The 12,056-nt window shown below is 40.6% G+C and overlaps 1 protein-coding gene across 5 annotated transcripts in view; it reads left to right on the top strand.

Moving 5' to 3' along the window:
* Positions 1-6,928, top strand: part of TNRC6B (trinucleotide repeat containing adaptor 6B) — a 120,405-nt gene extending 113,477 nt beyond the window's left edge. For all 5 annotated transcript variants that reach the window (XM_064702355.1, XM_064702359.1, XM_064702357.1 and 2 more), the window contains 4 exons: positions 2,959-3,183; positions 3,665-3,735; positions 5,572-5,711; positions 6,204-6,928. In XM_064702355.1, the coding sequence (XP_064558425.1) occupies positions 2,959-3,183; positions 3,665-3,735; positions 5,572-5,711; positions 6,204-6,594 (827 nt within the window). In that variant the 3' untranslated portion in view covers positions 6,595-6,928. The remainder of the gene's footprint in view (positions 1-2,958; positions 3,184-3,664; positions 3,736-5,571; positions 5,712-6,203) is intronic.
* The last annotated feature ends 5,128 nt before the right edge of the window (positions 6,929-12,056 follow it).

Here is a 12,056-nt window from a genome sequence, read left to right as displayed (position 1 = left end):
TTGTTGTTCCACTGGGAGTATTTAGTCCATTGTGTGTAACAGTGACTGGGGAAGTCAAACACTAAATAGAACCCCCTCCTTCCTCTTCCCCCCACCCTTTATGTGCTGAGCATTACTCCATACAGTATGGAATATCCCTTTGCACAGCTGGGGTCAGCTGTCCTGGCTGCATTTCCTCACAACTTCTTGTGCACCCTCATCCCTTCTGCTGGTGGGAGGATGTGAGGAACAGAAGAAGCCTTGATGCTGTGTAAGCACTCCTCAGCAGCATAACTAAATCATCTGTATTTATCCATGCTGTTCGTGATACCTTGTGAAGGCTGACCTAAAACAGAGGCTAGGCAGAGTTAAAGAATAAAGTAGGTATTTATTAAAAGGCTTCAGTGGCTACACCGTGGGCAGTACAAGAGCCCAGCCAGGGTTACACCCAAGATGAACCCAAAATGGTCACAAAAATGGATGACCAGTCACGAGGTCTCACACTTAAATGAGTTCTGGTCCATTTGCATGTTGGAGTTAATTGTCCAATTATAGCTTTAGGTTGTGAAGTCCCATCCTTCTTGTTCTTCTCTCTTCAGTCCGTGTTGTTTATGCTCTTGGCCTGAAATTTGGGTCAATTGTCTTTGGTCTCAAGCTAGGAAAGATATTGTTTTTTTCTAGTTACTCTGTGAAGAGAACTTAGCATCCCTTAATATGAAGCTCAGAACTACACATTAAAGCAGTACAGAATCTGAAAAATATAAAAGCTAAAACCTAAGACATCATTCCCAGCACAACTCCAAAACACAGCCCCATACTAAGTACTGTGAAGATAATTGACTCTACCCCAGCCAAAACCAGCATATTATGCAAGTTAAAGAATGAGTAGTGGGAAACAGCAGATGCAAAAGGAAAGATAAAAACAGTACATGTACAATCTGTTGACAAGTCAAGCTTTTAAAATATTACCTGCTTATGTATGTGTTAGTAAAGGTGAGTGATTTTATTTACTTTAACTTTAGGACATGAGAGTGCGTGAAGATGTTTTTGCCTTGTCTTTTATAGCACTCATCATTCCCTGAAATCCAGACAGAGAAGACATTTGGTCCTCTTGCTTTTAATGGTTGGCCTGTATATATAAACTTTAATATATGTCTCAGATGCTTCATAAGAAGGTCTCTACAGTTTTCTGGTAAAAAAAACTGTTTCTGCACACACTTTGCAGTAAAGTGCTGGAAATACTTGCTCCAGATGAACCATTTGGATTTTAAGCTTCTTGCAAATGTCAGAATTTTTTCTTGAAGACATCATTGTCTTGACAATTACTTAAAAATGAAGAGTTATGTATAAATAACAGGGGTGATGAACAGAGCTGAGAGCTACATCTGGCTCGAACTTCAGGTTTTTTTCATCATACTGAATGAAAGCTGTGTTCAGGAGTTACCTCAGCATCTTCACCAAATATGTTGAAAGTGCTCTTTAGTCCTTAAGAAAAACTGAATTCTTGCCACCGATTTGTGAGCTGACTTTGGTTTGAAGCACTCTGTGCAGCGTTCTAGTGACACAGAAGGTTCCTCTGTTACAGCCTGTGGAAAGGAGTGGCATGTAGCAACGTCTTGCCTTTGCTTAATTTTTGTCTAGCACATAAGAAAGACTGAAGAGGTAAAAATACTGAAGTTGTGGTCGAATTGAGGAAATGAGACCACTGCCACATACCAATTTCTTTCTGTCTGCTGGACACAAGTGTTTTACAGTCAGAGAGCCAATCATCTATTTAGAATTCACCTATCTGTAAAGCAGAGTCAGTGAAAGCAGGTTTTTAAGGACTTTCAAAGGTTAGTGCTTGACCACCAAAGGTGGTACTGACCATCGCTGTGTCATGGAAATACAGAGATCTAGCTGTAAATTGAAGCATGCTTATACATGCTGAAAGCTTTATTATCTTGGTTTCCAGATGGGTTATTTCATGCTGCCCTGGCATATCATAAATCTGTGTTATTTCACCTAATTTCAAATTACATTCACCACTGTCTGCTGGTGACTGAAGTTAAATGAGCGTATTTGCACACATTATGGTTAAGATATTGTTTGACACAGCCTTTCCCCACCCCATGTCTGTGTTGGCTGGTTCTCAGTGCAGAACAATGAGGAATTTTCAAGGAATTATGACTTTTGAAATGTCCCTTGGTGTCGGAAGAGTTGGGAGAATTTGAAGTCCGCCTTATTTTAAAAACTGGTTTAGGCAGAGCTCGCAAATATTCATGACCAATAGTGGTGTTTTGGGGAGTGTTTTTATTTTTCTCTTTTATTGTGCTTCTTTATGAAGAGTTCTTGAAATGTGTTTAGGATATCCACTATAAATCTTCTAACAGGCACCTGCCTTCTAGTAAAAAAAAAAGCACTATCAAGATTGTTGAGAAGTCCAGCCGTCGCACAGCTAAGCAGCCTTCTTTATGCATTACTGCTGTGTCAACATTGTGCCAGCTTTGTGGCTCTCAAGAAAGCTTTGGTCTTGTAGGGAGGACATCTCTAGGAGGCAACATTAGCTTAGTAGACCAAGAATGGTGAATACACCTTTCAGTGCTGTGCAGGGTTTTTTTTTTTGCATGAAGAAAGTTCCATTTCATTAAAGGTCGGTAGTGCCAAAATTTTAAGAAATTCTCAGATTGAATGTAGTGTGGACATAAAAAATGCAGTTCATCCAATTAATGATGTAATATTCTGCAATCAGCTACATTATCATAAATGATCCTGCTATATTACTTTTTTTAAATCAGCATGTGTAAAATAAGCAAATATTTACTTACACGTAGCATGGGCTACGTGTAAGTATGGTTTTGGTATGATAAATTACCTGTTGTATGATCCTGTGTTTCACGCTTGTCTCCAATAAAAATGCAGTCAAAAGACTTAGTGTGATAGGACAGGTACTTAATCTCACAAGTTTCTCTAATATATACAATTTCTTTAATTTTCTAGCAAAATTCAGTGATTACAAATCAACGTGGTCCCCAGATCCCATAGGACACAATCCCACTCATCTCTCCAACAAGATGTGGAAAAACCATATTTCCTCAAGGAACACTACAGGGCTGCCCCGCCCACCTCCTGGCCTGACCAACCCCAAACCATCATCTCCATGGAACAGCACAGCACCCCGATCGGTCAGGGGCTGGGGGGCACAGGACTCAAGGCTTGGCTCTGGTGAGAACAAATCAACTGCAGTGCCACTGATCAGACCTGAGCAATGTGTGTTTCACAGCACCAGTGGTGTGGGGGAAAGAAAGTTGCAGTTGTCTGGTAATAGGAAAAAAGAGAGTTCCTTCTTGAAATGGAAATTTGCTGTCAGTAATTGGGGTGGTGGGGGCTGGAATCCCAAGTCCTGCTGCAGGGAATGTGTGAGGAAGGGCTGAGAAGTGCCAGAAGAGAATACCTGCTACTTAGGGCCTTTCAGGACTAGATCCTTGCTGTGTGTGAGAAACTCCTCAAGGATAAACTCTGGTAAAATTAATCTTGATGTGAACTGCGAGCAAAGATGTGATTTTGTTTTCAGGACTGAAGATTAGACTTTCATGTTTTAAACAAGGCTGGTAATGCTAATTTTTTCTGAAAGACCTAACTGTAAAGAAAGATGATTTTTCTTTGTATCAAATCTGTCTTGATTACTCTGTCTTATAATTTGCAGCATCTACTTGGAGTGATGGTGGCTCAGTTCGTCCTAGCTACTGGCTGGTTCTTCACAATCTCACTCCACAGGTATTTTCTGTGGTTGTTTCTGGGGACTTGTTTGCTTTAGCAAAGATTTGTGAATTATTCAGTCGTTTCTTTTTGAATAAAATCTGACAAAATCAGATTTGTCAACATATGTAACATATTTCTACTAAACCAAGCTGCAGTCTGACTGGTTTTTCTATTGTAATCTCTTCAGCTAATTTTGTGATGTTCAGGTTTTGCTATGTGACTGTTAAAACATTTCTTTACTTAAGAGTTAGAAAGAATAATTGAACAGAAAGATTTTTCTTAGAAGTGAGGGTGAATTTCATGACTATAATATGAAATGGTTTATAGCTGTTCTTTGGGATGTTGTCAATAAGAAATTTAATGTAACTGCCAGTTTTTGCTTTAGTGTTTCCATAGTGAAACCACAGAATTTTTCCAGCGCTTCTGCCAAAACCAGTCTAGTTAGGTTATTTCTGCAAGTATTCTCAGAGCTTGCTGCCATTCTGAATGAATTCTGTGGAGATCTTGGTTTCAGCATTCACAATTAGCATTCAAGGCCTAGGTACAGCTTATATGACTATCAGCAGTATCCTGAGGTCTAGACAGAGAGTCCCTTCTTCAGCCAGATAATTTACCGTGTTTCTACAGTCTGCAAAAAAAGGTTGATGTTGAAAGGAAAAGCTGAGGTCTCCAGCAGATCACCCAAAATGGCGAGCTGTGCTCCTTCTGTAAAAAAGACTCTTTACCTTGATGTGAAGAAAAAGCACAGTTCTAAGTGTGGCTTGTGTAAAATACTTCAATGCTGCTTTAGGAATTATTTAGTGGAAGAAGAATATATTTTGGAGGCATTTAAGTTAGTAGGAAAGAGAAACAGATCATAACTGTGTCATTATGGATTCTCTCTTTATTGTGGATCAGTACACTAGAGAGAGAAGTGTAAAGGTTCAGATGGATTCATAGACTCATAGAATGGTTAGGCTTGGAAAGAACAAGATGTTCATTTCAAGGTTCTCTGCTTTAACCTTGACCATACCACCACACAACTTCCTTCTCCCTCATTTGAAGCTGTATTATAAAATAGGGGGGAAAGAAGGAAGAAAGTAGCACTTCCTTAAGTAGTTGCACATACGGATCCCATTCATATGCCCATGTCCCTGTGGCACACCAGGAATGGGATCTGTCTGTACAGGACACCTGGGAGAGCAGCTGTTACTGGAGGTAAGTAACAAGCTGTTACTGCTGCAGAAGGAATGTAGGCAGCAACTACTGTGAAAACATTAGTTCAGATGGAATGAACATTGGTGGGTTTGGCAGCAAAATCACTGACTCTTTCTGTCACTGTTTCATAAACCACAAAGACAAAGAAGAATCAAAATAAATTTTAAAAAATTTCATTGTAGAGATATTTCCAGTTTTGCAAAAACCTTTTAACAAGTAGTTTATATACATTCTATTGAAATCAGAGGGCTGAAGACTAAGGCATTCTGGTTCCTTTAGTAGAAATTCTGATGACTGAAGATGGTGAGAAGTACAAGTTGTGTATAATTACTAGAAAGACTGTCGACGTAAAGATAGTGACAGTGTAAGAAACTCAGTGAAAGAGGGAAGACTGGACTCAAGCTGTAAATGAACAGGAAAGATAATTTAAATTATTCCATACTGAAGCAAAATCAATGTAATGGTGAGAAGTCAAGATATACCAGTTCCTGTTTGAAAATCAACTTCTGTCACCTATGCTTTCTTCCCACTGCTTTCATCTGTTTTTCTTTCTGAGAGCAGCATATTTTTCAATTACTGTGACGAAGTCAGGAATAAAATATGCTTGGAGAAATAATTACAAACATCTGTTTCATCCTGGCTGTTCTTCCTCAGATTGATGGGTCAACCTTGAGGACGATCTGCATGCAGCATGGCCCACTGCTGACATTCCATCTGAACCTGACCCAGGGCACCGCCCTCATCCGATACAACACCAAACAGGAGGCGGCCAAGGCCCAGACTGCACTGCACATGTAAGCAAGGTTTTGAGACAAAAATCTTTGAGGGCGTGGGGTCGGTGGTGTAAGCCCCTAAACTCAGTGAAAATTTTTGAATTTTACTAACCTCCTGAATTCCAAAGGCTTTTAACCTGTTCTTCATCTGTTTTGTTTAAAAGGTGGCATATGTGCATTTACCTTCATGGTATAGGCACTTCTATTGCTCTTGGTGTTAACGTTCAGAACCTTCGTTTAAATTTATTAAGATTTCGTTCAGAGACAACTGAATGTGGGGGCAAGGGGGTTGGGGTGTTTTTTGTTTTTTCCCCATATAAAATGGAAGTTCTTTTGTTTTGAGTGAATTTCACTGTCAAAAACAGCTAAAGTTTTCCATGTCCGCTCCATTGTAGCAATGTAGCTGATGCCTCCTTTGGTTTGGACACCTCTTAGTGTTGTTCCTGTGCTGTCTGAATCCCTTGCCCTTTTGGCTCTAACTGGTTTTTTTCCTATGTGTCCCTTGCCGTGTAGGTGTGTGTTGGGAAACACTACCATCCTGGCTGAGTTTGCCACAGATGAAGAGGTTAGTCGCTTTTTGGCACAAGCTCAGCCCCCTACACCTGCAGCAACCCCGAGTGCACCCGCAGCGGGCTGGCAATCCCTGGAGACAGGACAGAACCAGACAGATCCAGTTGGACCTGCTTTGAATCTCTTTGGTGGGTCAACAGGGCTTGGGCAGTGGAGCAGTGGTGGCGGCGGCGGCAGCAGTGGGGGTGATCTCACTGGCGCTTCATTGTGGGGGCCCCCAAACTATTCTTCAAGCTTGTGGGGGGTCCCGAGCGTAGAGGATCCACACCGAATGGGCAGCCCTGCTCCCTTACTACCTGGAGACCTTCTGGGAGGAGGGTCGGATTCAATCTGAACTTAGAACTTTCAACTCTGACCTCGTGACCTTTTTTGGAACAGCAGCAGCACTAACTTGACCTTTTCGTTTTTTTCAACTTGCAATAAATACATTTATAAAAGGAAAAAAGAAAACGGAGAAAGAAAAAAAGGTGGGTCATTGACAGACTGTCTGAGCACATAGTTGCCTCCCTTATATAACTTCAGTTTTTTCGTTTGGAATATGAATCCAAAAAGAGAACATATCACTCTTGAAATACTTGAATCGTGAACGCCAACTTAGAAAGACAATGTGAAGCAAGTACACATACCATTTAAATTTAAACAGAAAAAATTAAAAAAATTAGTTTCTAGTTTTTCACTTTTTCATGTTATACGGAAGTTGTTGCTAAGAAACATATATACTGAAAAAATAGCTTTTTAACTTTGTTTGCACTGGGTGTGTTTCCGTCCTTAGGTCTACCATGTTGGGTTGGGGTTGGGGAGGGGTTCAAAAGAATAAGGGGGGGAGGGAAAGACTTGACGGAGCCTCACTTTAAAAACAAAAATAAAGACAAAAAAAAAACCTAGAAAAAAAATTTAAAAATTAAAAACCCACAAAAAAAAAAAAAAAAAAACAAAACAGAAAAAACAAACAAAACAAAAAAACCAACACTTTGTGATTGGCTGGTTGATAAGTACCAGTGTGTTCTGGCACATGTAACTGCCCACGTGTGCTTGTTTCTGTGTGAGTGCGTGTGCACATGTTTGTGTGTGTGCATTTTTTTCTCTATATATATAATCTTGAAACGCTGCATTGCTGATGGTCTACGGGCTGGCTGGCCATCTGCATGTCTTGATTCTGAAAGCAAGACAGGCATGGTGGAGTCCCTGTGGCTGAAGCAGAATCCAGTTGGGCTGGATTAAAATTTGTCAGTAGGTTTTTTTAAATTCGTTTAGCAGGGTGCTATCTCAAATCTGCAGATCATACAGAGTGGATAGTTGGTTCCTAGCCCTTGTTCTAACCCTGTGGTAGAGCAGAACACTGCCATATCCAGAGGATTTGGTGAGAGGGGAAACAATGTTGTCTTTGAGTAAACAGTATCTTTATTTATGTCTGCTGGTGGGGTTTTTGTACTGAATGAACCCTGGAGTGTTTGTTATGTAATGCAAGCCATTTATTTCTTCCGACAAGGGGAAAAGAGAAGGAAGGAAGACATTGCCATTTTTTGTGCATATAGACAAATGTTCTTTTTCAGTCTCTTGCAAGCTTCAGTACCTTTTAAAAAAGTGTGTTTCTTTTCTCCCCCAAACTTAAATAAGCACCTGTACTCATTCTGGAGGAATCCATCAAAAGCTTGAAAATCCAGCCCAACCAAATTAGCCTTTTAGTTGATTTACTGCTTCTATTAAAACTGACAAAAAGCTAAATGGTGTCAGCAAAGTGCCAGCCAGCCTGCCTCATCTCCTGAAAGCACATGCAGCCAACTCCTTCCTGCGTCCTTCATGGTGAGCGTTACCTGTGCCAGGCCTTGGTGTCATTACAGCGCCAGACCATCACTGACAGAAACGTTTACTTACGAATGTTCTTAAACCAGTGTGTACTTCAAAGGTTTCCTTTTGTTTCTCTGTGTTGTGTTTTTTCCTGTGTACGTGGTTTTGCTTAGGGAGGTATATAACTAGCAAAGACTTTTTTTTTAAAAGAAGTATTGCACCTTTTTGTTTTTTGTTTTTACTTTTTTCTGTACTGTTGCTTTTTAATTTCTGTATTTAAGGAAAGGTTTGGGGTTTTTTTAGCATCAGTGTAGTAATACTCTGGGCAGGATAGGGGTGACCTATAATCCACAGTGATAGCCAGTGTGTGCGTGCATGTGTGCGCTGGGAACAAAACTTTTAAGACCTGTTGTTGTGAAAAGAGTTGTAGCAGACTTGAAGGAACATCCCCTGACACAAAGCAAGAAGCTTTCTGTGGGGATGGGGCCGGGGGAAGAGGGAAGAGATATGCCGGTACTTTTTCCATAAGTGCTAGGACTTCCATGCAGCATTGTCCAGCTGTTACACTGTCTGACAAAGGGCCGACCTTCTGTACCAGCACATACCTGTCCATTCCAGCCCTCAGAGGGAGCAGTGCTTTATCACCTGGCCGAGGGGGGCATATAGGGGAGTCTGTTTCTTCAGCCTTTTCATTGAAGGATGTGACCATGTCTAATGCATTTAACTCATGGGTTTGGTGGGCAGAAGCAAAAACAGATGCAAGTCATGGGGAGAGGTTGGTGCGCGCGCGTGTGTTTGTGTGTGTGTGTATGCCTGTGTGCTGGGGGTGGGAGGGAAGGGCTAGGGAATTACATGGCTGTTTAATTTTATTTGCCCTTTCTATGTAAGCCCCAATGTCACAATGAAGACTGACTGAGGGAAATGCTGCATATACACATGCCTGTAGATTTGTATGCAAAGCGTTATGTGATAAAAAAGTATGAGTAGGTTTGTATTTGTTTAGTAAACTGGAGTATGCAGCATATTCTAGCCCCTTTGGAAAATACTTTCCTATCATGTCTCCTCCATCTATCCATGCACAAAGAAACAAAATGCTCTCTTTCAGCTCCTGCTAGCTGGCTAGTAACCCTTGTGTTCAGGCATCTGTACAGCTTTGTTTCTGCTCAAAGACGAAGCACGCTCGGACACGCAGAGCAGGTTCTTAAAAGTCCCATGCCAGCAGTACTTCCTAGTGAAGCACCTTTGGCCTGAGCAAGCCAGTATCTGTTCTGTCACATGATCTGCTATACATGCTGGTTCATTGCTGTGTTCCACCCTCACTTCTCTCTCCCAACCTGCCCTAAGGTCCCTTTTCCTGCACTTTGGGCTAGTTGACTTCATTGCGATACTACGGTGAAAGCCGGGTGCTAGAGCCCCTCTTGTTTACAAGACATAATGAGGGATTTGAAATATTTAAAAAGAAAAGCTAAATTGTTCTTCCATTGTAAGCTTAAAGGGAAAAAATTAAAATGTACAAAAAAAAAAAAAGACCAAAAAGTGCATATATATATTTTAGATGAAGACTAACTCTGGGAGCATTTAACAGTGTTTTTGTTTTTATTTTATCATTTTATTTTCCTGCTTTAAATTTGCAAGCATTCTCAGGAATTCTAGGGTAGGAAGCCAGTTTTTTGAAGATGGTTTATTTAACCTTATCCTAGATAGATGGCTGTTTCTTGTTGATAAACTTTTACAAGTTCCTGAATCTTCAAAATGTTTGAAAGTTTTTACTTTAAAATAAAAATGCTAAAAAAAAAAATAAAAAGAAAAAGAAAAAAAGAAAAAATCTCCAAATGTTACTGTCAAGCGAGGGATCAAGAATTTTAAAGACTTTCTAAATTAAGATACATTAAGAAAGCTTCTCAATATCAGCAACAGGAATTCATTGCAATCTTAAACAATTTGTGGGAGAAGGGTTATCATTTATTGTGCTTTGTTACTCATGCAGACGTGTGCAGTTGCATGGAGAAGAGAAGTGTGTGAATGGAAACCTACTATCCCCTCTCGATTGAAAACTAAATAAAAATATTCTTCCAAGCACCTTTTTGAAGCAGAGTGAAAGTATAAACCTTATTAAAATGCAGTAGAGTTTAACTGAAAGAATCCTCGGTTAGGACGACTAGCAGGAAATACACAATGGTGCTTCTTTGAACCACTTCTGAGCAGTGCTAAAGTAAACCAGTGCTGACGGATTACTCAGTAATGAAGTAGTTCCATTAACCTGCCTTTTTCAGTACAGAAAAAAAGAATATGGAAAAACTCCACAAAAATGTACATTGGAAATCAACTTCCCTGTTTTCAGCTACTCGGTCAGTTTATTCCCCACTTGGAGATTTGCTGCTTGCTTTTCTTCACCCACCCCACCTCCCAGTCTGTCTGTTTCTTTTTATATGAGGGAAATAGCTGTTAAACTCCTCTGTTCACCCTGTTGCTGCTGGCTGTCAGGGCTTACAGTCTTGAACTTAAAAGTTCGGTGTTGGGATGGCCAACTTCTGCCTCCCAGCTCTAGGGGTCAGGGGCTTACTCGGCCTGAAACGGCTCGGCTCAAACCACAAAAACCGCGCTAGTGCCTTGTTACATGCACCCACATGCCCTACAGTAGGGGAGGGGAGGGAAGACGAGGCAAGGTGAGGCAGTGTAGCCACTTCATGGAAATAGATGTGCCCATTCTTAAGGGAAGAAGAGCATGCCCGTGTGAGCAAGTCGTGCAATGAGTTACTTAATAGTAGTTAAGTTGTTGTTATTATTGTTAATAAAAGAAATCAGATGCCAAATTCTGTCTTTCTCATAGCAGCTGCCCAGTGTTTTCATGTTGTGCTGCGTGTGCATGTGAGTCTATTGAAAATAATGCATCAGTAGTAATAATAATGTGCTTCAAAAATCCTGTTGTGGGCCAGTAGAAGGAGGGTTTACTTAGAAAGTTTAGGATTCTATTTTATTTTATTTTATTGGTTTTTTTTAATGAGAGAATTTGAGTGCTTTGCCAGAAGCTGTGTTTTATCAAATCAGCAGTGTCCTAAAAGAGAGGAAACCATAGCATTTAGTCAAAAAGGCTGGCAGACTTGACATTCACTTGGAAGTGGATTGTGACTGACTGCTGAAGGGTTGACAGTCCGTAAGTTTCAGCGGTCTGCTGGGTCCAAACCGATTGTAGTACAGCAGTCTGCTCCTCATTTCCTGAATGTGCATCCTGTAAGTGTTAGTGACTGTCTCCTCAGTGACAGTTTCCCTACATTGTCAAAGTAACATTAATCTGTGTTCCAGCTACAGTTGACAGATCTGTGTGGCTTAGGGCGCTCTCAACCATTGCAGGTGGTGTCTGGTTAGAGTTGTGCTAACCAGACTCAACAGCTGGGGACACCCGTTGCTTTATCTTGTAAAAATTCTGCTGCCATTTGAGCTCCTAATAGTGAAAAGTCAGCAGGAGTTGATGTTAGGGTATTTCTGGGATTTTACAAAACTGTTCCCAGGACGGAGTCATTAGCAGCATCTTGTTTAAACATGTTGGCAAGGTAGGGAGAAGAGGCTGGGGAAAGCACAGCTTGGAATAGACTAAGGGCATCTCTTTCCAGATAAAAATCCCGCCACTTTGCTTACCCTACCTTGCGGTGTCTATCAAGCTGAGAGCTTTTAATCTGTTTGGTAATTCTTTGCTCTAATTGAGGATTTTGTCTTAGCAGTGACAACAGAGTCTAGTAAGCAAAACGAAGTGTGGAACAGCTCAGAAACCTGTGTTTAGACTTCTGACGCTTGCTTTGGAATACTTGCCATCTTTTTCCAGTGTTTTTACGTTTCTACCTGGACATTTGCCTAGCAGTCTTGAGAGTGGGGTTTTTGTTGGTTTGGGGTTTTTTTACAATCATAAGGTGTCAGGTTTTTCTTACATATTTTTTTTAATTGTGCTTCACATTAAGTGGCTTTTATAATGAGTAAGAATGTTAAGCCAAGTATGTTTTTGCCTCTGCAATA

This window comes from Zonotrichia leucophrys, chromosome 1A (assembly GCF_028769735.1).
Source record: "Zonotrichia leucophrys gambelii isolate GWCS_2022_RI chromosome 1A, RI_Zleu_2.0, whole genome shotgun sequence".
Taxonomy (NCBI): Eukaryota; Metazoa; Chordata; class Aves; order Passeriformes; family Passerellidae; genus Zonotrichia; species Zonotrichia leucophrys.
Note: the sequence above shows the minus strand (reverse complement) of the source record. Positions and strands in the feature narration are given on the sequence as shown.